The 25051-nt window shown below is 49.1% G+C and overlaps 13 protein-coding genes across 13 annotated transcripts; 5 read left to right on the forward strand and 8 right to left on the reverse strand.

The window, feature by feature from the left end:
• Positions 1 to 80: 80 nt before the first annotated feature.
• Positions 81 to 1376, forward strand: MCYG_03027 (alpha/beta hydrolase fold-3 domain-containing protein; the record flags this gene model as incomplete). Its single annotated transcript, XM_002847475.1, has 4 exons — positions 81 to 414; positions 498 to 923; positions 993 to 1177; positions 1362 to 1376. The coding sequence occupies 4 exons, from the start codon at positions 81 to 83 to the stop codon at positions 1374 to 1376; spliced, it is 960 nt and encodes a 319-aa protein (XP_002847521.1).
• A 479-nt stretch (positions 1377 to 1855) lies between these two features.
• Positions 1856 to 3965, forward strand: MCYG_03028 (serine/threonine-protein kinase DBF20; the record flags this gene model as incomplete). Its single annotated transcript, XM_002847476.1, has 3 exons — positions 1856 to 2441; positions 2504 to 3821; positions 3878 to 3965. The coding sequence occupies 3 exons, from the start codon at positions 1856 to 1858 to the stop codon at positions 3963 to 3965; spliced, it is 1992 nt and encodes a 663-aa protein (XP_002847522.1).
• Positions 3966 to 4611: 646 nt separating this feature from the next.
• Positions 4612 to 5226, forward strand: MCYG_03029 (conserved hypothetical protein; the record flags this gene model as incomplete). The annotated part of the gene is made up of 4 exons (XM_002847477.1): positions 4612 to 4623; positions 4678 to 5019; positions 5085 to 5112; positions 5174 to 5226. 4 exons carry the CDS (start codon positions 4612 to 4614, stop codon positions 5224 to 5226), a joined length of 435 nt encoding a protein of 144 aa, XP_002847523.1.
• A 350-nt stretch (positions 5227 to 5576) lies between these two features.
• MCYG_03030 (acyl-protein thioesterase 1) lies at positions 5577 to 6615 on the reverse strand (the record flags this gene model as incomplete). Its single annotated transcript, XM_002847478.1, has 5 exons — positions 5577 to 5679; positions 5746 to 6134; positions 6196 to 6249; positions 6314 to 6404; positions 6533 to 6615. The coding sequence occupies 5 exons, from the start codon at positions 6613 to 6615 to the stop codon at positions 5577 to 5579; spliced, it is 720 nt and encodes a 239-aa protein (XP_002847524.1).
• Positions 6616 to 6907: 292 nt separating this feature from the next.
• Positions 6908 to 7657, reverse strand: MCYG_03031 (expression library immunization antigen 1; the record flags this gene model as incomplete). The annotated part of the gene is made up of 2 exons (XM_002847479.1): positions 6908 to 7180; positions 7241 to 7657. The coding sequence occupies 2 exons, from the start codon at positions 7655 to 7657 to the stop codon at positions 6908 to 6910; spliced, it is 690 nt and encodes a 229-aa protein (XP_002847525.1).
• A 445-nt stretch (positions 7658 to 8102) lies between these two features.
• MCYG_03032 (copper transporter) lies at positions 8103 to 8745 on the reverse strand (the record flags this gene model as incomplete). The annotated part of the gene is made up of 2 exons (XM_002847480.1): positions 8103 to 8214; positions 8285 to 8745. 2 exons carry the CDS (start codon positions 8743 to 8745, stop codon positions 8103 to 8105), a joined length of 573 nt encoding a protein of 190 aa, XP_002847526.1.
• A 285-nt stretch (positions 8746 to 9030) lies between these two features.
• On the forward strand, positions 9031 to 10896 carry MCYG_03033 (conserved hypothetical protein; the record flags this gene model as incomplete). Its single annotated transcript, XM_002847481.1, has 2 exons — positions 9031 to 9182; positions 9249 to 10896. 2 exons carry the CDS (start codon positions 9031 to 9033, stop codon positions 10894 to 10896), a joined length of 1800 nt encoding a protein of 599 aa, XP_002847527.1.
• Positions 10897 to 11368: 472 nt separating this feature from the next.
• On the reverse strand, positions 11369 to 13946 carry MCYG_03034 (FAD binding domain-containing protein; the record flags this gene model as incomplete). Its single annotated transcript, XM_002847482.1, has 7 exons — positions 11369 to 11455; positions 11573 to 11980; positions 12045 to 12067; positions 12142 to 13156; positions 13253 to 13526; positions 13595 to 13731; positions 13896 to 13946. 7 exons carry the CDS (start codon positions 13944 to 13946, stop codon positions 11369 to 11371), a joined length of 1995 nt encoding a protein of 664 aa, XP_002847528.1.
• Positions 13947 to 14456: 510 nt separating this feature from the next.
• MCYG_03035 (conserved hypothetical protein) lies at positions 14457 to 15880 on the reverse strand (the record flags this gene model as incomplete). The annotated part of the gene is made up of 2 exons (XM_002847483.1): positions 14457 to 15633; positions 15798 to 15880. 2 exons carry the CDS (start codon positions 15878 to 15880, stop codon positions 14457 to 14459), a joined length of 1260 nt encoding a protein of 419 aa, XP_002847529.1.
• Positions 15881 to 16593: 713 nt separating this feature from the next.
• MCYG_03036 (uncharacterized protein) lies at positions 16594 to 17016 on the reverse strand (the record flags this gene model as incomplete). Its single annotated transcript, XM_002847484.1, has 1 exon — positions 16594 to 17016. The coding sequence occupies one exon, from the start codon at positions 17014 to 17016 to the stop codon at positions 16594 to 16596; it is 423 nt and encodes a 140-aa protein (XP_002847530.1).
• Positions 17017 to 18601: 1585 nt separating this feature from the next.
• On the reverse strand, positions 18602 to 19170 carry MCYG_03037 (conserved hypothetical protein; the record flags this gene model as incomplete). Its single annotated transcript, XM_002847485.1, has 2 exons — positions 18602 to 18832; positions 18898 to 19170. The coding sequence occupies 2 exons, from the start codon at positions 19168 to 19170 to the stop codon at positions 18602 to 18604; spliced, it is 504 nt and encodes a 167-aa protein (XP_002847531.1).
• Positions 19171 to 20345: 1175 nt separating this feature from the next.
• On the reverse strand, positions 20346 to 21470 carry MCYG_03038 (conserved hypothetical protein; the record flags this gene model as incomplete). The annotated part of the gene is made up of 1 exon (XM_002847486.1): positions 20346 to 21470. One exon carries the CDS (start codon positions 21468 to 21470, stop codon positions 20346 to 20348), a length of 1125 nt encoding a protein of 374 aa, XP_002847532.1.
• A 1446-nt stretch (positions 21471 to 22916) lies between these two features.
• MCYG_03039 (conserved hypothetical protein) lies at positions 22917 to 23825 on the forward strand (the record flags this gene model as incomplete). The annotated part of the gene is made up of 1 exon (XM_002847487.1): positions 22917 to 23825. The coding sequence occupies one exon, from the start codon at positions 22917 to 22919 to the stop codon at positions 23823 to 23825; it is 909 nt and encodes a 302-aa protein (XP_002847533.1).
• Between the last annotated feature and the right edge of the window lie 1226 nt (positions 23826 to 25051).

Here is a 25051-nt window from a genome sequence, read left to right on the forward strand (position 1 = left end):
TATGTTGCTGCCTAGGAGTGGGTATTCTAGACGCCTTAGCAGCAATATAAATATCGACATCTCCACGAGCAAAAGATACCATGAGAGGGCGAAGAAAGTTCAAGATGAGCCAACTACATGAAGAATGGCTTGCCTTCGAAGCGTCATCGTCTCCACCGGCCGCTCCCGTCGCTACCATACAAGAGAAGAGGGCCTACATGGCAGGTTACATGCTCCGGAAGAACACCGACTACCTTGTTGATATCGAGCCCAGATTCGCCAAGGATACCACTGTCTCAGGCTCTTTCATAACAGCCAGAGATTCGACTAGAATCCCAGTCAGGATATACGATTCGGGCATACCATCACCGAAAGCTATCGTCATCTTCTACCATGGAGGGGGGCTTGCAAACTGGGATCTGGACACAGAAGACAGTAAGACGCCAATCTTATGCTTCATATCTATATACAAAAGAAAAAAAAGGCTTATCCCAAGTCGAAATAACTCTATAATACAGTGTTCTGCAGGAGAGTCTCTATCGATGCAGAAACTGTGGTGTTTAGCATCGGGTACCGATTAGCCCCAGAGCACCCCTTTCCAGTGCCTGCCAATGACGCTTGGGATGGATTTATATTCGTGGCCGAAAACCTCAAAGTTTTTCTCCCTCGGCATGATGGGTCGTCTGTTGACATCGTTGTAGCAGGGACGTCTGCAGGAGGCCAATTGGCAGCTGTCATATCCCAGCTGGCCCGTGACTATCAGAAGGACAGCTCCTACAAAGACCGCGGGTGGCGACTCAAGGGTACTTGCCTCCGCTCACCGGTGACGGTGTACGGGGCGGACAAGACTTTTGTCCCACCGCAATTTCGAGATATGCATGTATCATGGGCAGAGCAGTATGAAGCTGCTGGCTTGAACCGGGAAGGAATGAAGGTGACCCATGGTAAGTCTACAGCACCCACACAGATCATCAAAAGGTACGTAGAGTTAATAATCCCCCGGTGATTCTTAGATCACTATACAGTACCAGACTCTGAGAAATGCAACCCTCTTGCCTACCCGCTATGGGGGGAGTTCGCTGGCCTGGCGCCGACATTTATACAGATCTGCGGAGTGGACATACTCCGAGATGACGGAGCATGCTACCTTCAGGCCCTGATTAGGGCTGGAGTATCTGTTCATGCTCGAACCTATGCCGTGAGAATATATTCTTCGGGAGCAAAAGAAACAAAAAGCTGATCTAACATGTAACTATGACATAGGGCCTGCCTCATGTGGCATCAGTACGAGCACCAGAACTAAAAATCTCCCAGCAATTCGACAAGGACTCGGTAGATGGAATAAAGCTGTTGATGGACTAAGACTTCAGCTAAGCCAACAGTATGACGGAGTGTAGCTCATAGTTCGTTACTATTAGTTCATGTTCTAGCCATAGAGATCCCGGTACTGCCAATGAAAGATGTCCATGTTCAGTATATGATCTCCCTAACACTGCATTCTTCACTCCACCTTGACTATATCAAATGCTGCTTCTCTGCTGCATCTCGTCCATGCTAGCTGACTAAGCAAGTTGCCCTGGCAACAACTCCAGCTTTTTTTTCCCTGGCTTGCGGCCTGCAGCATCAGATCTGAGAAAGCCAACCTAACTTGACCCTAGCCAGATAGATCGCTGTCGCTAACACAGCCAGCAAGGAGACTAGCTAGTCATCGATCTTAGCTTCGTGCAACAGTTTCCTGTCCGCCACAAACGCAAGCGATCGCGGTGGGAGAAAGAGAAACAGAGCAAGACGACTCTGCGGGGCACATATATATGCGATAACAATCAACATTCAAACGACAACGGCGCTCCCTCCTTCTGTTCTCCCAGCTTTTGCGATGGATGCGAATAATATACCAGCATATTCCCTTGGGAAACAGACTCCCCATCTTCCACCGATGCTCAATACTCGGTCCGGCAACGAGCCCTTCGAACGGCCGCAGACTCCCCCCCGAGCTGGCTTCACAAGTCCCGTCAACACCCCGCAAGGCAGCCCCAGCAAAAACAAAGTACCACCAGGCGCTACAGGGCTTATCAATGTATTCGACAATGCTATGAGGCTTACTCCGTCTTCGCCATCCAGGTCAGGTTTTGGCAAATCGCCACTCTCGCCAGGCAGGGGCCAGGTTGACGATCTGACTGCGTACAATGAGGGTGTCGTCCCGACAGAAAATACTGCGAGACCGGGGAGCCCTACCAGACTTTCGAATAAGGAAAATGCCCCAATCCCGGGGCTGCGAGCTGGAAAGGAACCGAACAACTTGAGCCATGCTGCCATGTCGCGTCGAGAGCTGTATCAGACAGGCGATCGGATGGACGCTAGCGCTCGTAAGCCACAAGCTCAACTCCGAGGCCTCACTGCAGAGGAGTTAGAAAAACTGCAGCAACCGAAAGTGAAGCGTCTTGCCAATGTCACGCAGCTCTGTCAGTTTGCCCCATCTCCCTCTATCTCTGATTACTGAATACATACTAATACAGTAAAAAAGATTTTCTTGATCACTACTTCAACCTGCTCAGTTACGTTCAAAACCGACAAATTCGCAGTGCTCAATTTGCTGCTGCCTACCCACCGCCCCCCGCCACCGATGAAGCAGAGTATGAAGTCGCACGCCATAAATACCTAGGCCGAGAGAGGGCCAACCTTCGGAAACGGAGAACTCGTCTGCGACACGGCGACTTCCAGATCCTTACACAGGTCGGCCAGGGCGGCTATGGACAGGTATATCTTGCGCAGAAGAAAGATACCCGGGAAGTGTGCGCGTTGAAAGTCATGAGCAAGAAGCTTCTATTCAAGATGGACGAGATTCGACATATCTTGACGGAACGCGACATCCTGACAACTGCAAAGAGTGAATGGCTGGTGAAGCTCCTTTATGCTTTCCAGGATGATACTCAGATATACCTTGCAATGGAATATGTGCCTGGTGGTGATTTCCGCACTCTACTTAACAACACCGGAGTCCTCCACAACAGACACGCTCGATTTTATATCGCTGAAATGGTAGCTTGTGTCGATGCCCTTCATGTCCTCGGCTACATTCATCGGGACCTGAAACCTGAGAACTTCCTCATTGACTCTACCGGACACGTGAAGTTAACAGACTTTGGGTTGGCAGCTGGAATGCTCAATCCTACTAAGATCGAATCTATGCGGTTGAAGCTAGAGGAAGTTGGAAAGACCGCTGTTCCTTTTGGCCGGCCAATGGACCAAAGATCTGCTGCGGAAAGGCGTGAAGGCTACCGATCTCTTCGAAAGCTCGACGTAAACTATGCAAAATCAATCGTAGGATCACCTGATTATATGGCCCCAGAAGTGCTGAGCGGTGAGGAATATGATTTTACGGTCGATTACTGGAGTCTGGGATGCATGCTCTTTGAAGCTCTGACGGGCTATCCGCCCTTCGCCGGAGCAACTGTGGATGAGACGTGGCAGAATCTCAAGAATTGGAAGGATGTGCTGCGTAAACCGCAATATGAAGATCCGAACTATTTCCTCTCAAGACGCACTTGGGATTTTATTACCCGCCTTGTTGCCGCTAAGGAGAATCGGTTCAAGAATGTCACTGAAATACACAACCATGACTATTTCGCGGAAGTGAATTTCAGCACGCTGAGGGAGGAACAGAAGGCTCCGTTTGTTCCCGACCTTGATTCCGAAACGGACGCTGGATATTTTGATGATTTTGGAAACGAGGCTGACATGGCGAAATACAAGGAGGTGCACGACAAACAAAAGGCACTTGAAGATATGGCTGAGCGTGACGAGAAAATGAATAAGAGCGTCTTCGTCGGGTTTACTTTCAGGTACGGGATCTTATATCAGGTGTCTTTTTACAAGTACTAATAATGGATTTGGACAGACATCGAAAACCGGTCATCGATAACGACGGACGCAGTAGTCCTCGGAAGGGTATCCCAACCGACGGATCCTTTGGGACCATGTTCTAGAGCGGCATCAGTTGCTCCAAACCTCGTCGTCACGCCCTTTGCCTCCCATATTCCTCTTCAATACCTCTCAGAGCTGGCTCCATTTACTTTATCCATTCACCTTATCGTCAATCCCTTGCCATTCTGCACTTCGGCATAAGCTTATTGTAATACCTGTAGCTGTTTCACATGGCATGCAAGCATACCACTCTCATTTCTATTTCAGTTTCACGACCTTCGCTCAATGCCAAATACCTACTACAGATATGTTACAAGCCCTACATTCTGGTTTTCCTACTTGTCATGTTTATTGTGATTGTTTTCTTCCCGTGCATTTTTATCTCTCGCATAAACAGTTGTCATCATCTCTCCTTTCCTATTTTTTTTAAGGTCGGTGTTTCTTTTTTAGCCTTATGAAAGATTAAAGATTATGAAGGTATTCGATGTATGGCTTAACTACACCCTCGTAAACACATTAAAAGACTCATAGACGGCCTGCATAGTACATAAACAAAGCTATGTTTGGCGCGCCTGGGCGGGATGACGTAGAGCCGCATATTAAGTGTTAAACACACGAGAGCTTCTTCCGACATCCATCAAAACACCATTCTTCACAACGGCCTACCAGACACATTGTCAAGTAACATATAATCGCCACATTTCCACCATGTTCCGCTTCGTGAGTCCTTTCTCACCCAAAATAACGAACAGGTCTACTAACAAAGCATATCAGCATAAAACCCTCGACATCATCACGCTCTTCCACAAGCCATCCCTCGCATCCTCAACCAAAGCCCTGAATGTCCTCCAAAAAGCTTCAACGGCAATAAAAGAAAGATCTACCACCTCTTCTTCAGGCGCACCACTACGGGGTTCAGATTTTGAACTAAACGTCACTGAAGAACCACCCACGGCGGACCAGCTGTCGCTTATTATGGACTATATGACTTCCTCACCTCTTGCTAGCGGGGGTATCGGGGTAGGAAAACCGGGTGATCTGGTGTCTGGAGCGACTGATCGGCCTGATGCGATTAAAAAATTGAAGGAGAATGCTGATAGTTTTATACGACCTGTGGTGAGTACGGCGAGCCATGGAGTATGTGTATTGGTTAGTAGCTGATGAAGTGGTTGGCGATGTAGGTGGTGGACTGGAATAATGGGAAAGCAGGTATGTCGTTGGATTTGAATGTTTACATAGAAATGGAAGCTAACTAGAAGTCTTGCTATAGTGGTTGCCACGAGCGAGTCAGCGATACTGAAACTGCTCTCAGAAGAGACATGAAAAGGATTAACCCCAGCTTTGAATGTTGATCATATGAGTACGAAGGACGTTTTTCCACTCCTACAGTTTTCGCTATGAATGTAAACTTAGTTAAATATGTAACGATTAAGCTAATCATTGATGCATCAGTCGATATTTTATTGTATATCAAGGTTTCGGGTTCTAAAGGCTATGAAATTATAATACACTATAGGAGGAGCATTATGAACTCTGAGATGCTAGCGTGATAGAGAGGGCGAGAGGCGGCTTGCAAATCTCCCTAGCCATAGAGAGAAGAAGACGAGGAGAGGGAGTCCAACAGCCGACGTGAATAGCCATTGATAGTGAAATTCAGGCATCCCTACATTGAGTCATAGCTCTGAGGAGGTAGAGCTCCCCTCATCCGGTATCAGGCGGTCGAGGAATTTCTCAAGATCCTCAATCTCATCAGGATCACCGGAGTGGCCTAGTCCACTGTTGAAAGAAATCGGTTAGTATAGTCATATTGACACATATAAAATCACCAAGAATCTGACGTACGGGTATTTCTTAAATTCCACTTCGACCCCAATATCCTCCAAAATATCTACGGTTTTCTGACCGTACTGAAACTTTACTACCTGATCGACATCTCCGTGGCCCATGAAGACAGGTGTCTTCTGGTTCGGCCATTCATCCGGTATGTGTTTTTTAAGCTGTTCAGGCGACAAAGGCAGGTAGCACGACAGCCCAAAGATGCCGCCTAGCTTCACGGGGCTAGCTAGGCCAGTGACCAACGCCATGGCTCCGCCCTGGGAGAACCCACCAAATATGATACGAGAAGGTTTAATTCCTTTATCAATCTCTTCTTTGATCAGGGTGTTGAAGTATTCGCGGGACTTGAGAATGCCGGCTTCGTCACGTTGGGCGAAGAATTCTTCCATGCTTAGCTGATGAGCTGTCAGTATAGCCGTGCTGGCGGGCTAGCGGGCTTGTTACGGCATGTCATACAGAGGAAGAGAGGCTCTTGATATCATACCATCCTGGCATGGACATGCCAAAATTCTAGATGGTTGAATAAACAGTCAGTAAGAGAATAGGATGGAGGAGAGACTAGGGGTAGATATACCACTGTGATGGGTATGGAGGGCGCATTGGGAAAGATGAAGGAAACTTCATCGTATAAGCCGCGTCGACGCCAATTTTGGGCCACCATCATCCTTTTTTGAAGTTACATTAACGTGTATTCTAGAGAAGAGGGCGCATCCTATCATACCAGCCTGCTCCGCTATAGTTGTTGTACAGTTAGAATGTTAAGACCAAGATGCTTGAAGGACGAGTAACTTACGTGTCACCCAGCCCATGAGCCATGATGACAGTGGCAGTGTGCCTCTTTATGGCAGGGACAATGTAAGGTGCTTTAGAGGCCATGATGACAGTGTTGATGGGTTGATAGTTGAGCTTGTTCAATCCCTGAGGATGTCTTCAAGCGGAGAAGAAAACGAAAGTTTTGTCTTTGATAAGCAAGATCTTATCTATATTACTAATAAATTACCAATCAATGTTAACTATTATTAATCACGTGCCTACAGGGCTTCTGGAGGATTGAAGAGAAGGAAAGCAAGAAGTGTATATTCACAGCGCGTTCCATCATATATACATCCATACCGTTCATTAGGCATATTCCATAACTTGTTAATAACGATGGGGGTATCATCTGGTTTTACAAGAGAGCAACGCCTCCAGCGATGGCTGCACCAAGGACACCCCAAGCAGCAGCAGTCTGAATAGGCGCAGAGTTGCCAGTTGGTTTGGGACTTTCACCACCACCAGAACCACCTCCTGAACCTCCCTGTGGTTGGCCGTTGGGCGTGGATTCATTGGCGTTTCGTCGAGCAGCTTCGCCGCTGAAGGGTATGGCCTCGATGCCGGTTCCGTTCTTGCACGAATCTGGCTTGGAGTAATGTGCGGACCCGGTGAAGGTGATGTCGATACACTGCGCAGTTATCATGTTAGCATGACGAAGCAACCAAATATACAAGGGAAATACACGTACGTGAAAGAGGCCGCCGTTGGGGTCACCGTTGCTCAGAACCTGGATGGTGGCGTCCATGCCCTCTGTTGGCTTGAAGCCAACAACGTCCTCTGACAACATCACGTCCGGCAAGCAAAAGGAGCCCAGTCCAACCTGTCTGAAGGTCGGGATGACAGTGATGTTGAAGTTGGATCCTGGGTTAGATCCCAGCCCGAGCAAGACCTGGACGGCCGCCTGGTCGTGGCCCATCTCCATGGCGATGGCGACTTTGGGGTCATTTAGAGGAATCTTCGTCCTGGTATTGGATGGCTGCGTTGGGCCACCGCATGGGAACGATGGCTGGGTGTCTTCGGTGCCGCCGCGGGTTGGAGGCGCCTCGACGTTAAAGTGAGCAGCAACGAGCGGAAGGAGGGCGGGAAGAACTGTGAGCAGCTTCATGGTGATACCAATGATTATCAACTGATATTCAACAGCAACAAATCGTGTGTGTTTGTTGTATGTGATGCAGAAGACGAAGAAGGAGTTTGCCTCTTTATACTCGCCTCTTCTGCTGCTTATTGTTGCTGCTCCTTATCTTCTGCTGGTCCTTCCTTCTTTTGCTTCCTCTTCGTCCGATACCCGAGCCGCTATCCAGTTACTATGTATGGCAAGATACCTCCGCTCACATCTATTTTACGGGGGGCGGCAAAGTACCTCCCCACAGCCTTTTCAGGGCAGGGAAGCCGGCATCTTCATTGGTTAGGTTAAGTAAGTAATATGCTCAATCCCGCTCATCACGTGGGAATAAGCAAAAATGAAGATATTAATTATGAAGTTGATGAAAGCTGATATTTACAAGATGCAGATGGTCATAAACATGAAATAGTAGAGAGGAGAGGCCAGGTTAATGCTCGTCAAAACGGTGCGCATATCTCCCTACGGCAAGGTCGCCCACGAAGATGCCAACTAGGATACAGAGAAAGTAGCCAACGTTCATTGTCATCACAGCCAACATGCTGCTCTTCGTTAGTATATATACATAAGAAGAAGAGAGAAAGAAAAAGAAGGAGGGGAGAGAAGACATACAGCAAGTAACCGACGCCGGCGTTTAGTGTCAACATAGCCGCCCTGGGAAGGTCGACACTGAATCTCCACGGCATCACCGGAGGTCCCCCCGTCGCATTGACTACCCGTACATTCTCCTCGACACCGTGGGCGCTTATCAGCCTACCCGTCTTCTTCTCCTCTGCGTCTTCGCTGCTTCGCTCGGACTCTGGCTCTGCTGATGTCGATGATGATGTCCTGCCCGCTACAACAACGTATCGTCGTGCCCTGGCGGCAGCGAGGAAGCGCCGGTCCATGATTGCTTTGGCCGTGAGCAACACTCTGGCCACGACTCCGAGAACGATGAGGAAGATGCATGTCCCAGCGTATGCGCCGCTGCTCCGAGGTGTCCAGTTGAGCGTGAACAGCGGCGTCGCGTGGATGTTCTGAAAGACCATGGCCACCGCCATGTTCGGATCCGACGAGCCATGCGAGTGAGCCATCTTGTCTCCGTCTGTGTTTGATGATATTTCCTATATCATCGAGAAGAAGTTTTTGAGAGGCCAGGAGCCCCAGAGAAAGCTGGAAAAGTAGAGAAAATAGAGCGGCGGCGGAAAAAGAAGCGCGGAATGAGCAGATTATTAGACATAAGCTTATTAACCTTAACCGTGACGGCGGAACCAACTCTTATGTAATCTGCTCATATCCACTCCCACTTCTTATATTTTCTATATTTCTACTTCCTGCTTCCTCTGTTTCTTGTCATCTACTATAGCTGATGCAACAGAATGGCTCACAACCATGGCGGAGGCGCAACGCCCACGGGGGATGGCGTGCCCTCGTACTTTGAGATGCAGCGGATGTACTGGGCCGTTGTTGGCACGGCCATCGGCATCGCAACGGCTTGCAACATCCTCAACAAGATAGTTGCCGTTCAGAGGTGTGTGTATACGCGCGGCGATGATTGTATGGGAAGAGTCGAAAGTCGATCAACTAACGGGAACAGGTTCACGGATACATCGAGGACGCCTGCCAAGCCCAAGTCGCTCTTCTTCAACATATATGCGACGCTGACGGCCCTGACGAGAGAATACTCGTCCGCATGTATTAGGTCGCTGAAGATTGGCAGATGGGAGTTACAGCCATCGCCGCTAGGTAGAGTCAGCATCGCCCTGGCCAACTTCATCGCCGTCATGGTCTTTTGCTTCTACAAGCTCAACACGATGGACCAGTGGTCGTGGGAGACGGTCGGGTACCGTACGGGTTTCATGACCGTCGCCCAACTGCCGCTTATCTTGCTGCTGGCCGGCAAGAGGAACATTATCGGCTTCCTGGCAGGCTCCAGCCACGAACGACTCAACTGGCTACACAGATGGACGGCCAGGACGCTCTGGATGTCAGCCACGATACATATGGGATTCTGGTTCCGAAGCTGGGGTCGGTTTAACTACATTGCAACCAAGATCAGGACGGACCCCCTGACGCAGAGAGGGATAGCCGCCTGGTCGATACTCACCTTCATTCTCTTCGCCTCCCTCTCGCCAGTGAGACGGTGGAGCTACGAGCTCTTCTTCCTCTCGCATGTAGTCACCTTTGCTGGCTTCATCGCCGCCGCCTGGCTGCATGCTGAGGACGAGGTCAAGATGTGGGTTTGGGTCTCCATCGCGCTCGTCGTGTTTGATCGAGTGGCCAGGTGTGTGATGATGGCCTGGACAAACGTTGCCGTCTGGACCAGATCAACTTCAACTCTCTGGGCAAACTATGCAACCTTCACCCCTTTGGCTGGAGACGTCACCAGGGTCACCATCCGTAGCCCAGCCATCTCGTGGCAGCCCGGCCAACATGTCTTCCTTTCCATTCCGACCCTTCTCCCTTTCCAGAGTCACCCCTTCACCATCGCCTCTCTCCCGTCAGACAACAAGATCGAATTCCTCATCCGTGCCGAAGCAGGCGGGACCAGGACCATTCATAACCACGCAGTAAAGCATGCCAATGCCATCCGCACAGACTCGACTCGTCTAGTCGCCCTGGATGGACCATACGGCATCATTAGACCGCTCCGTCAATTCGACAGTGTTGTCTTCTTCGCAGGCAGCATGGGCGCAACTTTCACTGTCCCTCTACTACGTGACATTGTCGAAGGGTGGAAAGCAGAAAGCCTCGCTGGCTCTGTTCCCATCACCAAACATGTCCGGTTCATCTGGGCCATACGCTCTCGCTCCCATCTCTCATGGTTTCAGACAGAGCTGGAATCTCTCATGCAGGTCGTAGAAAATTGTGGGGCGGCTATATCAAAGGTCCAGCCAACACTTGAAATCAGCATCCACCTCACTTCAGATCCACATCTGACTGCTGCCGGCCCGTCATGTCATGCTTCAGACTCAACTCAGCCGAACACACCTTTAGCATCCTCAGAGAAGCGAATGTCTCTTGACTCTCCCGCGTGTCTCACGTCAGGTAGACCGAATATCGACAATATCATCCTCTCAATGCTCGAGCGGGCAGAGGGTGAGAGTGCTGTTGTCGTATGCGGGCCAAGAGGCCTAAGTACAGATGTAAGGCGCAATGTTGTCTCCTTGTCTGACGAAAGAGCGGTGCACAAGGGCACAGGGGCCCAGGGGATCTATCTGCATGTTGAAGAGTTCGGGTTCTAACTCTTTTTTCCTTTCTTCTTATACTACTTTATCTTAATGATGCCATGAATAGATAAATGAAAACCATTTTCTTAAAACTAACACATACTCTGTAATACCTACTTCCCTTCCAACCAAATACAGCCCCCCAGATACCTCGTCACTGTATTCACACCTTCCTCGTCCAACGACGACACGACGCCGACATATCCGTCCGGCCTAATAACCGCAACTGCACCAGAATCTTCATTTACTCCGTAAATTTGATACGCATCCTCGCTCGCAACTGCAGAGCAATAAACTCTCATTTCCGCCACCTCACGCAGGCAGCCAGGCACATCACTCCAGACAAACGAGGAAGTAGGCAGTGCCGCTTTGGGTGGTGAAGAGGGCGTTAAGCCCACCAACGCACGCGGATAGATGGCGAGAAGCTGCAGGATATTACTGGACGAATAGGTACGAGATGTGGTTTTGACCAGTTCACAGAGACCGGTTAGAGCCTGGCTTGATTTTCCATTTGGGTCCAGGAGATCCATTGAGGTAAGGCATAGTATCCGGAATGCTCCTGTGGACGGGAAATCTGTTTTCCACAATATAAGCATCATGACGAAGAGTAGACATAAGAGGAGGGAGGGTAAAGAGACAAACCATCATGTAAATCCCAATGGCAGCCGTCTGCATGTCTCTTCAGCTTTACATTCAACAAACGTCTACCTGGCCTCAGTATACCAGCCAGATAGTCTGTCCCGTTCACAACCGTTTCGTCCACGGTCTTATCAACTATCATGCTCTCCGGATACTCGATCCCACACCCACTAGTGAACCCGTTGCCGGTTCTAAAAACCTCCAGGAACTGTTCGTGTGTCAGCCCGGAGCCCTCTGCATCTGAAGCACCGATTTTTCCGGAAAACATAGACGAAAATGACTTGTCGAATTCGATCAGTTGTTGTGCGATAGTATGACGTTCCGTCTGGTAGGTGTCGAGAATGTTGTCTGGAGAGCTGGAGCAGGCGTGTGACGCAGGAGTGAGCCCTCTGATGGAGTAGGCGAGCTTCCAGGCCAGGTTGAAAGAGTCCATCATCGAGATGTTCATGCCTTGACCAGCCTAGGAAAAATATTAGTGAACATGGTTATACCAACACGGCGAAGTCTATGTATGCCCTGCTTACCTTTGGACTATGAGTATGGCAGGCTGGATAAGCATCGTCAGCTTATAATGCGCTCTCTCTCTCTCTACTCTCTATTCAAAAGGAATGAGTGACTTACCATCTCCAACGATAAATACCCTATGTTTCCCCTTTGAGTCCTTCACAGCAAATTCATTGCTGACTCGCTGTCCGATCTGATAGGCAGTCCACCACTCAATTTTTGTGCCTTCCTTCTGTGTGATGTAGTATGGCTTGATAACTTCCTGGGCCTGCTTCAAGATGCTATCCGGGCTGACTTGACCGCGTTGAGCTCTTGGGTCGTCACAGCCTTGTCTGACACCAGTAGTAGCGGTACCCGCAATATCAGCCTCATCGGCCTTAACACCACCTGGGACCTGCACGTAGAGGCGGGTAATGAACTCCCCCGTCATGGACCGCTCACGAGGGATGATCATAATAGAGCCGACATCGGAATGAACAGCAGTTCGCCTTCGGACATCTGGAAAGTCGGTGTTGACAATGAGGTCAATGACACCCCATATATGGTCTGTGGTCTCTCCCTCAAGCTTCAGTCCCATGCAGCGACGGACAGTTGAGTGTGCACCATCTGCACCAACAAGATACTTTGACCGGATAGTCTGTCTTCCGCTCACTGGGGATTCAATCTCAGCGACAATAGGGAAATCCGGATCTTCTTTTTCATCGATACGGACATTAAGCAAGGTTGTAGACCGTCGAACGCCTTCCTTGGTATACCGGAGAAGGTCATCTTCCAGTATGCGTTCTATCTTCCCCTGGTGCGTCGTGGCTTCATGAGGGTATCGAGCTGCGATGGCTACATCGTCCACGATAGCAGTCCTTTCAATGCCCGGTTCAGCGTTGTCGAGCGCGCCGCCAGCGCCCGCCCCTGTGAGTCGTATGGGATTCCAGAACGCGACCTCCCACACTTGACAACCGTCTACCAAGATCTCATGCATCAAACCCAGGCTCTTGAGCACCTCCATTGTCCGGGGCTGTATACCGTCTGCCTGGCCAGCACTCAAAATGGCTTCTTTTGACTCGATGCATAGAACCGACTTGTCAAACCCATAACGCGAGAGGAGCAGCTTGAGCAGTAATCCAGCTGGACCAGCCTATATTCAAAGTCAGTCAAAGGCGAATTTTATATACATATCCACGATTATCGATATGTAAAAATGATATCTTAAGGGGTGATATCAAACACATACCCCAGAGATAACAAGTTCATATCTGCCACCCTCAGCGTCGGATTCTGGCGTGTATCGAGGAAGAGGAGGAGCAGTACAGGGCATCACATTGGAATCACGGTGGCAGTAGCCTGGCTCTGGATGCGCGATGTTGTTCATCTTGCTGCTGTCTGTAGTCCTGGAGTCGTGGTATCTCGAGAAGCGCACGGCCTTGTAGTTGACACGCAACACAACGCCACGTCTCGCCGGGAACCTTCGTCGGTATATATATTCAATAAATCCATAAAATGTACAACTATATATATCAACAAAGGCTCGCAAAATCAGGAAGTTTCCGCGCGCGCGCCCGACAGTCACTCGCACAAGCGGTGCAACTGAAATGCGCGCCCTGCATCGCTCTGTACGATAGCCCCAGGTCCAGAGGCCGGATAGAAAAGCAGCGTCTCATTCCCGACAGTCGATGGCTGTGTAATTCCAGGGTTGAGACTATTTCTATCCATCTACAGTTATTATGTTAGCAAGGGCGAAGGCGAGGGCTTGATCGAAACCCCTACACGATGGGAACAACGGGCTCGATAGGACGATGCATGTCAAGATGTGCATGCAAACCCCTGGACGTTCCATATATACACCCCCGACATCAACGGTCGGCCCGATCCCCGACCTGGAATGCAACGTGGAAGTTGTTTTCCATTGAGATTGAGACAGCCGTCATGTATCATAAAGCTATTACTCCCTCCGGCTGGCTGTAGATGTATAGCTACATGGTATCAATCATATAAATTAACACGTAAAATCTAATCGTAGGTCTAATATCTCCGGCTCACACCCTATCTCGCCTATACGAGAGGGACAAGGGACAGTGGTATCGATCTAGTGGCTCCAAGGAAACCCCCTGCCTCACTTTGAGCCCATGTTGCTTCTTGTGCCACAGCTACCCAGACTCGTACCCAGTACATATTACACGGAGTCAAGGGTACATGCATAAGCACAGCAAACTCCAGGGGTAGCGAGTGTGTCGGTTGTGAAATGAAAAGAAAACGTACATAAGAGGTCATATGGGCGAGGGAAAGAAAAACGGGAAGGATGTAATAACACAGGTAGGGCATCGTGTCGAAATGAAGATTACCTCATAAGATACAAAGGTTCTGCGGGATATGTCGTAACAAGGGAGGTAGGTTCAGGTGCGAGGGTGGAGATTTGAGTCGGTGGAACGAGAGTAGAATTATATTTCTTCCTTTAGGCCACACAGATCGGTGCCCAGTATCTTGTCCACCATGTGCCAGAATCGCCAGTAGAGGTTCGACTTTTGGTCGTCAAAGGATCCGTCTTCTCGTAGGGCAGGCCCGTCGCCGACGATATCTCCGGTGAACCAACTTAAGATTGGTATAGATCGAATTACCCTTTCTGTCACAGATGGCTGGGGAGGGAGGGCCTCGGACGCTGGACGTACAACGGCCCGTCGGACAGAGGGTATATGGGTCATGAATTCAGAGGGAGCCTGCTTCGCCTCCGGTTCGGGCTCCGGTTGTGGCCGAGCAAAACGGTTGCGGAGGGCGTCTGTATCTGTCTTCTGCCCGGTTACTGTGGCGGAGCTGGCGGTTGCCGTAGACTGTACAGACGCAGGGGCCTCATAGCCAGGGTTCTGGTTGCCAGCCTGTGGTTGGTATGTAAACGAGCGGGGTAGAGTCGAGCGGTCATATTCGTTTGATTGGAGTAAAGAGGCGGGTATGGACGGGGTGAGGGTCGGATATATTGAGTTTAAACGTGAGTGCTGTTCTACTGCTGCTTTGAGGATCGGAACATCCTCCTGGGGTCCGTGTCCGCGGTATATTTCGCAGTGTATAAGGCAGCCGTCAATTTCTTGCGGAGAGTAGTGGCACGCTCTATCGGCAGCCGGGAGAGAGTCAAATGTCACCTTGATCCAGTGAGCTCCCCCAGCATATCTTTTCGATTTCCTGTTGGCATCAGCTGAAAGCCTCGGGCGGATCACAACGTCGCCTCCGCTCAGCAATTGAGGATACTTGGGACAGATATCAGGGTCGGTGCGGGAATAGTCTTCACAGATATAGCCCTGTGAGATGCGCTCAAATTTATCAATAACCTTCCATTCAGAGCCCTTATCCCTATAGCCATAGAGTATACATTCAGTTGCAACTGCCTCCGGCTGTATTCTAGCCGTTGTATCGTTCGATGTTGCGTTGTTGGATGCAAGTAATTTTTGTTGCGCTTCTTCCTCCTGCTGAAGGCTGAATAACCTGCCAAATTCCGCAACGTTTGGATTCTCACGCTTAGCAGGAGTCCCAGTTCGTGTCACGGATCTTGTAGAGCCATATCGTGTATTCCTCCTTTTACCAAATGGGCCTGTTTCTTCAGGTGGTCTTCGAGGGTTGCGGGATTCACTGGTGTTTTACCGTTAGTCGATTTCTTAAAAGCAATAAGGTAGCCCGAAAACATAGATGATCTCCAAATAGCAATATAGCTAACTAAGGTAATATATCTTCATCTTCCGGTTCATATCATGGAATGGCGATGACGAGGTTGGAGGGATAAAACAACAGCTTACTCCTTGTAAACATAGCCCCATGGCAAGGTGTTTCCCTTCTCGTCTTTCGCGCGCTCTTCGAGAGGCACAGAATGGTATTCCATAGCTGTTCTCTAACCAACCAAGGAGACAAAAGCTATGCGATCACCCAGAGATCTCCGTCTGTTGAGTTGCCCGCCCGGTGATGGAAGTAAAGCTGTCGCGTTGCTGGGTCGAAGCTGTTTAAAGATCATTTTTTTTTTTTTTTTTTTATTTTTCTGATATTTAATTCCAATAGGAAGCTATCACGTGACATCACTTTACCCGACCCTACCGACTTCGACTTCATCTTCATCTTTGGCAAGGATGATATAATTATATTGTTGAGATATTCTAAACGAGACCAAGTTTGACACCAGCCCTATGTCCTGCCACGGTTGGAGCAGCCTGGACAACGATACCTGCCACCCGGCCTCCCATTTAACGGTGTTCTCAAGCCTAAGAAGCTATATAAGCCAATAGGTGATACAGTGTTGGCTCAAGCCAACTACACCGAATTGCAAAAAGGAACAGGTTTATTCTTTTTTCTAATTAAGAAAAATCAAGCCGCAATAGTCCGAATAATGACCCTTCCTTCTGCGTTATCAAGACAACCAAATATCCCTCTCCATGGCGATCCACTGATCGTATCCTAGCCAGCAGCTTAAACCCAAGGTATGCATCGAGGTTCCTCCTCTCCCGAAAGAATATACCTACGAGAACCTCTTAGAAACCAGGGAATGGACTGGTAAAGCCTAGAGGATGTTGGATACTACCTCGGAGACACCGGCTCGATCGTTCAACTCATGGTAATGTCGATGTCGATGTCCTCGGGGCAGTGAGAGTGCAATTTGTCTGAGCCCGGACTCTCAGGGCTCTCGAGATGTCCATCTACATCTTCTGAGTCAGTCATAATGACATCGTTGTCAGCGTCCACCCGTACAATATCAGGCTCGAAATCGGGCTGAACTATCGTATCATCCGCATCACTCATTACCCAATCTTGATCTACTGCTGAGGGGTTAGATACAGGCTCATCTCGTCCTTCTGGAGACTCCTCTCTCTCTCTCACAGCTTCTGGGCTGTCCGTCTCGTCATCTGACCCCTGGGTACCCTCCTCTTCTGCACATTCTGCGTCTGTAGTTTTGGCCCATTCTGTGTCATCTTGTTTGTCTCCCTCCTTGGGCAAGCTCTGGAAAAATATAGCGATGTCCTTCCTCATCTTCTCGGTATTTTCGGCACGATCACGTCTTCGGCTAACTTGATATTATTATTCGTGCTAGGTTGTGATTTGCTTTCGTCTCAGTGCTGCTGTACTAATCTCAAGATATGCGGCAAAGCAGCTGCGATTTATATCACCTCATCTCTAAAGCTGCTGAATACTGAAAGGACAAATGGACTGCGGCTGTAAGATTTTATTTTGTGTATCTTAGGATATGCGGCGTGTACCTCCAAACATATGAGAAGGAGCCTTTTAACTATCTCGCGGTCAAGACTGTTTCAAAGGGATGTGCCATGAAGGCAAGGCCAGCGATTTCTAGCATCTACGTTTAAGTGTTCACATTTATCAAAAAACCATCATCTCCACCATGGAAACTTGCTCACGATCGACTATAGATGTAAACCACTCATACACAATGATATCTACCATCTAAGTCGTCTTGTAGACTGTAAGTAATCGCTAGTATTCAACTACTTTCCTATCGTTAGCTATTGCCTATGTCACGGGGGAGTATTTCGGCGCAACTGTAGAAACCAATCCGCAGCCCTAACTGACGGGAGAGATCATGGAGAGCAACTGAACAGGCCGGAGGAGACAGCGTGATTAGTTAGGTGAAAGGACGGAAGAGAAAAGGCATATGTGCTGCCGTGAGGCATGTAACCAATCTTTAAAACAGAAAGCGGGTGGACAACATGAAGCAAAGCGGAGTAACCGAAGAAGAAAAGGAATAATATCTCCAAATAAAAAAAAGTAAATAAACAAGGATATAAAAATCATTACTGGTATCGAGAGAAGTCATAAACCAAGTAATAGCGAGTGCGCAGAACACAGAAATCGAAAGTAATAGAAAGGGGCTCAAAACATGCAGGGAAAATGAGCTATCTACAAGGCTGAGAAGAAAACCACAGATCAGAATATGCGATGTGGTACGATGGAGTTTATGTTCTGTCAGTCCATCCAGTGTCAAAACACCTTCGATTGCCGGGATTTGGTTGGATCCGCGAGGATCAGGATATCGGTATAGATGCTAGAGGGAGAAAGAAAGGGGGGGAGAGGGGAAACAATAACCACAAGATGGCAGAGAAACGAAGGTCTGGGGAAGCGGTGCAAGGCAGGAAAGAAAAAGAAAGAATAAAAAAAGGAAAGATATGGTCGTATCGACGTGAAGCGAGGTATTAGCGCTGAAGGTCCGGCAGCTCGGAAGGGAAATGGGAGTATGGAGGACCATCCAGCAGTCGGAATAAGAATGCGATGCGTATTCGACGTCAGGGTGGGAATGCGAATCCGGTCTGGAGTGAAGAATTAAAAATAAAAAGCAAATAGCCAAAAGAAGGGGGAAGGGAAAGGGAAGATGGTGAAAGTGAAGAAAAGTCGAATATAAACCGGTTAACCGTTCCGTCATAGTCATCGTACAGAAGATAAGAAACAAATTAGAAAAAGGCGCGCAACTGTAAATCGGGGATCGCGCGCTGGGTTCGTAACTGCGTCTTTCTCGTCAGGTCACATATCAAGAAATCAGGAGAAAAAAATAAAAAGAGAAAAGGAAGAAGGCCGAGATATGAGGGCGTGGTATGTTGGTGTTATATCAGCGTCTCCTTCGCTGAGCATGGTCAAGCCGACTATCGAGGCTTTCAACCCGGGAGCGAAACGATTTCACTATGTCTCTGATGCGCCGGATCTTATCGAATTCGGTTTCTAGCTCGTCGATGGAGAGGATTATCTGTCTGACTCGTGCGATTTCCTTGTCGGCGTCTGCAACGACATTGCCTGCCTGGTCGTAGGTGTTCTGTATCGAGATCTCAGATTGCTCGTTCAACTAGAGAAGTCAGCAAGACATATACCACGAGATATATAGATATAAAATAATATGCAACAGCATACGTAGTCAATTCTCCGTTGGATGTCCCTCATGAGGTGGTCGAGCTGATAGTAGAGGGCCTGGAGGCTGTCTGGATCCAGGAGCAGCCTCCCCTGCGTGCTGGCGGCGCTGGCAGCCCTCGAGCTGGCGTTGCTATTCCTCGCCATCCCCCTCCCCCTTGCGATGCTGCCATTATGGCTCCCTTGTAATGCGATCTGCTGCTGGTGCACAACCATCTGCCACTCAGACGACGTGAGGCCAAGACGGGCATCGGGAATAGACGTTGATACGGACATTGGGGATGAGCCTGGTATATCAGAGACATGCTCTCCTTTTTTTTTCTTTCCTTCTTTTTTCCTTTCAAAACATAGAGACGCCGTCTGGGAGCTGGATCGAGACTGATATGTGGGAGAGGACGCCGTTCATGGTGGATGGGAAGGGCGAAAAGGATTGCAAGGTGTTGCGGCCGCCCGGGACAGGACCGTTCGACTCCAGACGAAAGAGAGACCAGGCCGGTCGCCTCTTCACCTATCCGTATGCTCTCTCTCTCTCTCTTTTTTTTTTTTTGGCTTGTGTCTTCTTTGCGAGTGTCGAGTATCTTGTTGTCGAGTGTCAAGAGTCGACGGTGAACAGTGAACGGAGAAGGACAAGGCAAAGATCTCTCCCTCGAACAGCGAACGAAGCAGGCAAAGAGAAATAAATAGTACAGGTCAGAACAAACTAATATTCAACTATTAATATTGATCGTGAGAAAGTGACAGGAAGGGAAAAAAAAGAAACCCCCAAGAGGAGCGGGCACTGCTTCTTCCACTGGGCGATCCTCGAGGACAGGAGAAAAAAGAAAGGAAAAAAAAAAGGAAGAAGAAAAGAAACAAGCTGACACTCTCTTCTTTCTGATCTTTATTTTTTATTTTTTCTAAAGGGGCCAAAGGGAAGAAGCGGCCGAGGATGTGACCACAGGCTGCAACGCAGGCAGCAGGATGGGGATGCTATCTATGTATCGTATCTATATCTATCGGTTATGGGATGCTGGAAGGAAAACTTTCATCTTTTCAGCAGTTTATCTATATACTATGATGATAATGGTGATAATGGCAGTGATGATGTCTAAGGGGCAGATATATCAGCTTCATATCTGCCCAAGGTGAGGCAGGCCCGTCTTCTGCGCATGAAATAAAGGTAGACGCCTGATTCCCGTTGCTTTTCTTTCGCCCTTCTACCCCAGACGTTCAAGCGTATCCTTCCAGTGAAACGCAGGTCCAATGGCAGGCAGCATAGGATAGGTACGACGACGTTATTTAACCGGTCCAATCCCAACCCTGGAGGGCCTACCGCTTGGGTGTTTAAAAATGTGCATCCCTTGACGTCCGTCTGTGAGGCTGCAGGTTTCCTGCATCGGCGGCCTGCAACGAATAGGAGGTACGGTATAGGCTGATCTCTCTTTCTCTCTCTAGCCTCATAGCGGCAGTCCTTAAACATACGGCTTCTCCCTGTCTGCCAGGTTCCCTCTCTCCACCAGGCTGATATGACCGACCTCGTCTCGCGGACGAGAATCGCCCACAAGGCCGGGTATCGAGCGTAGGGCATCACACCGGTTGAGCCCTCCCCCCGTGCCGGAGTATTGGTGCCGGTCACGCATCGCTTCCGCACAGTCCACCCCGAACGAGAAGATGCTATACCCGTCCAACACTTCTGACCACCGCCGTCGAAATCCGTAAAGAAGACCCAGTATCGCGCTGCCCGTGGCCCAGATGACCAATAACACTGCAGGCAGTGTCAGAGGGACCATGCCCTCGACGATGACCTTGTCCTTCCGTGAAGATGTTGCATTGGCAAGGTAGTATGTCTTGCTATTAGAGTATGAAGCGCCGTCATACATCAGTTGTAGGGCGTCAACGGCGTGGGCTTGTGAGATCGATTGAAGAAGTGTGCTTGCCTGGATGTAATTGGTGAAGTACGAGTTCACGCTCTTAGAGACAGGAAACGGAGAATGGGTGGATCTAAAATGATCGAGGTACTGTCCCAAGAGGAACCAGTCGCTGAGTTCACCAAATAAAATAGAACCAAAGTTCCCGAGAGGAGAGCGTGGAACGATACTTTCGGTGAAGGAATGGTATGTCCCCTGCGCAGAAACGTCTGCGTAGCCAAATGCAGAGGTTCGAACACATCGAACGCCAACCGGCAATGCTATAGGCTGTATGCCTTTTGGAGGTGGTTCAATTAGACTAGGGAATGGGGCCTCCTTACCATATTGGCCCGGATGGCCATAGTGATCTAAGGCAGAAAGGAAAGTGTTATTCAACGACATAGTCCCGTTCGATTCAAAACTCACTGGATGACCAAGGCCAGCTATGGGGACGTCTATCGTGTAGTTGAACTTCAATTTCGGTGCGAGGGAGAACATATGGACTTGCCAGACGACGTATTCTAGGACTTTAACCCTGGGCGCACCACCGTTGGTCGTAGAGGCGTAGATATTGTCCTCTCTTACATTTGTGGTTAATCCCACCTCTGAATATCCAAATAGATTGCTTTCCCACCACGCGCCGTCTATTTCAATTTTGGTGGTGTTGGATACATATATGGTATCATTCATAGGGGTTATTAGACTGCGGAAAGGGTGTTTGTCCACCACAGACGTCCACGGATAATCACGGTCGCTGAATCTGGAGGACGGCTTTTGGCTAAGAATAGTGAGTTCAGACGCCGATTTCACAATTGAGCAGTTACAATCAACCCGCATACCCCAGACTCTCCCGTTAATCGGCGTCTCAGCCTGAGGGGTAAGAAAGACATCGGGAATCACTCCGTCAATCGGAATGGAATTCGGCGTCGCCGTAAAGGAGGAATGTGTACTGCGGTCAACACGGCCAGGAGACGTATACCCAATGCCAAACCCTGGGATAAGAGGGGGTGATCCCTCTTTCCAGGAATTACCTGCTCGTATGCGCGCCTCGATGATAGCTCTCTTTTGGAAGGTATCGAAAGTACGGCCTGCAACCCTTGGAGGTTCTGGCAAGCTGATATAGCCCTCTGAGAGCTTAAACCCCAAGCCAGATAGAGGCAAGGCGATAGATGCCAGCAAACTGAGCGTGGCCAGCGTGTACCATAGGTGGTGTGCCCTTCTATATTCCTCTATCCAGGCTCCCCTGAGGGCCGTTATCCAGCCAATAGGCCCACTCCAGCTAGCCCCGCAGTGCATTAAGAGGCCCATGGCGTTGTTGACTTGCCAGAAATTGTCCTGGAGCATCGCAGCCTCGATTCCAAGAAGAGCATATCTTGATAAGTTGAGACCGAACACACCAACTACAAACCAGGAGTAGTATAACCAGACTTCGCCGGGGAAACCGGATTTAATAACATCGTTCTCTCTTTTGATGATAATATTGCGGATTGAAAAGTAGTAAACCGTCACCAGACCCGGAACAAAGATTGCCATCAACGCCCGGGTGTAAAATCGAGGGAGACGGTAACCAGCATGTTTGGTAATATCATTCAAGTTGTTATTATTGTATTCAGCACTATGAATTGTCTTGTTATTGTCCCTGTCACTAGCGTCAGCTTGAGGTGTTCTCTTATAGTAGCTCCCCTCAACTCACAGTAAAGAGTCTAAGAGTAGGCTCTCGGTGCTGGCTCGGGGCGTTTGAGAAGCCATGGTTAATTTGATCTGTCAAGTGCATTGATTCAAATAGCAGGGAACCAAGGAGAATGGATATATATATATACACCATCTGTATGCCCAGGGATACAGCCCATCACGGTGTTTGTTGGCTCCATATATAGCGTCGCTTCACCTTTCCAACATAGCAAGGCAGGGGTATAAATGTTGGTTCTAGCCATGTCTGTACATAGCAGAGCAGCTCATCCACTCGGTCTGCTGTGTTGAATGCTTCGTTTGGCTGATAGCATTGTTGTATGTTGGAAGTTCGTTGTACACAAGTAGTTAGAAGTTGAAGCTGAAAAAGTTGATCCACTAAAAAAGATAAAGTCTTTCAACAGCTACATCCAACCCAACACCACCGTTTATTGAACACGATACATCATGGCTAAAGATAAAGAGCGTACAGTCAATCCTGCACAAGCCCAACGGCGACTTGAGAAGCAAAAGGCGCTCAAAAAGGGCAAGGCTGAGGCACAGAACAGGCGCAATGAAAAGCTAGCACGGCGAAATCCTCATCGCATCCAGAGACAGATAGACGACCTTAAATCTGCTGAAGAGGCAGGGAAACCTCTCAAGCCGCAGCAAAAGGAGATCCTCGAAGCCCTGGAAAGGGATTTACGAGCTGTCAATAAGGCGAGGGAAGCTCTTGGAGACAAGGCACCGGTCTTTGGACGTGGGAATGGCGGACCGCGCCGAGAGAGAGACAGAGATGGAGATCAAGGTCCCAATGTGTTAGGGAAGAGAAGAAGGGATGGACAACATGGAGGACGCTACTGGAGACAGCATGAGAGCAGTGGTAGTGAAACAGACGAGAGCGTTCGACGAATACCTATGCCCAGGGACACGCCTCCTCCGATCCCACGTCAGCATCACCAGGGACGGCGAGGAGGGCCAAATGATGCTGTTGGTAAAGGTGAAGAGCTAGGCGGCGAGCAAAGAGTACATCAACTACCTCCTAAACCTCCGTTGCCAGAAGCGAAGGCTGTCTACGAATCAGCACCCATCCTCAGGAATCTGCAAAAAGAAGCTATCAACAGGTTTGTGCCGACAACAGTGAGGGTTAAACAGGCTGCCGTCAAGGGTGAGGGCCAGCTTGTTGAACCCGAAGAGATGGATAGGCTGGAGAAGGCCGGCTACGTTGTCGGTGGGAGTGGTCACAATGCCGGCCAGACGACTGATAATACTACAAGCGCAAAGGCAGCTGCAACCTCTCTTGAAGAAGAGGAAGAACGGTTCAACCGCGAGCTCAAGTCTGTGCAGATCGAGGAAGTTGAAGACGAGGGTAATTGAACGATTCTCTTATAACGTGAGAGGGGATATCTTTAAGTCATTACAGTGTCTAAGACTGAAGCTGAATCCTGACACACATCTGTCCAACGATAATGGGTAAGTCTCGACAACACTTTGGTTATCCTCTAGCATTCAACCAAGACTAACACCGTCCGCCCAGGTATAGTACCGGACAAGATCATCGATTAACGACTGTCCTCCAGACGACGCTTACGCACAAAGCAATCCCCACGCTGCAACACCACCCCAGCCGGCGTGCAATCCTAAAATGCCCCAGACGTTGGCCAACTCGTACTCGGCACCGCCAGAGAAGAAGGCACTCCAACTAATGAGCCCCAGAGTGGCTACATGGTATAACAAAAAGCACGACCCCACGACACGTCCAACATGGGTTTTACGGATATGATAGTCTCGTAGGAGCCAGGCATTCAGAGCAAACGGAAGCACGAGGTTGCCGCTGTTTCGACAGAAGAATCGCGCCATTGCGCTTTCAAGGAACGGTACACGGTTTGGGAAAAGGATCGTGGAGCCGGTGTAGAAGATGTACGTGTCTGCCGCATGGAGGAGGACGGCAGAGGCATACAGGTACTTGATTATGCTTGGCTGTGTGAGGCCGAGAGTCGCTGGTGTGGAAGCCTTGGGGTGAAGCAGCAGTAGTTAGTGAACGTTAGTTCAAGCCCATTGGGACGTCATTTACCATGATGCCTTAATTTTATCAAGTTCATTCACTCTTCGTGTTTACTGTTGGATGTAGGAAGCAAGTCTGTATCTTGTTGTTTATACTTGAAGTCGCTTCTGTCGAATAAGAGGCCTAGCGCATGTGCGGATGAACCTCGGCTAGAAATCACAGGACATCAAACAGGCAACAAACAAAATCAAGTCTATTCTCAGTGATTGGTATTCAACATAAAAAGGAGGACATAAGAAATAGGACACTGATAGTAATTCGACCCTATAGACCAAAAACGCCATGCAGATGCACTCCAACCCAGACCGAAGTGTAGGATATCAACAACAAAGGCAAGAAACAAAAGAAAATGTAGTAGGTAAGGAATGGCACAGTACCAAATATGGCAGACAATGATATCAAAAATGAAATAAGTAAAGAGAGAGGAGGGAACCTCCAGTTAATACCGAGCATCCAATGACATCCACATCCAACCGAAAGAGAGAAAGGGTATTTTCGCCTTGCCTTGTTCCCATAATCAAACCGGCCTGTCCGGTCC

The sequence above is a fragment of the Microsporum canis genome, genomic scaffold (genome assembly GCF_000151145.1).
Source record: "Microsporum canis CBS 113480 supercont1.3 genomic scaffold, whole genome shotgun sequence".
Taxonomy (NCBI): Eukaryota; Fungi; Ascomycota; class Eurotiomycetes; order Onygenales; family Arthrodermataceae; genus Microsporum; species Microsporum canis.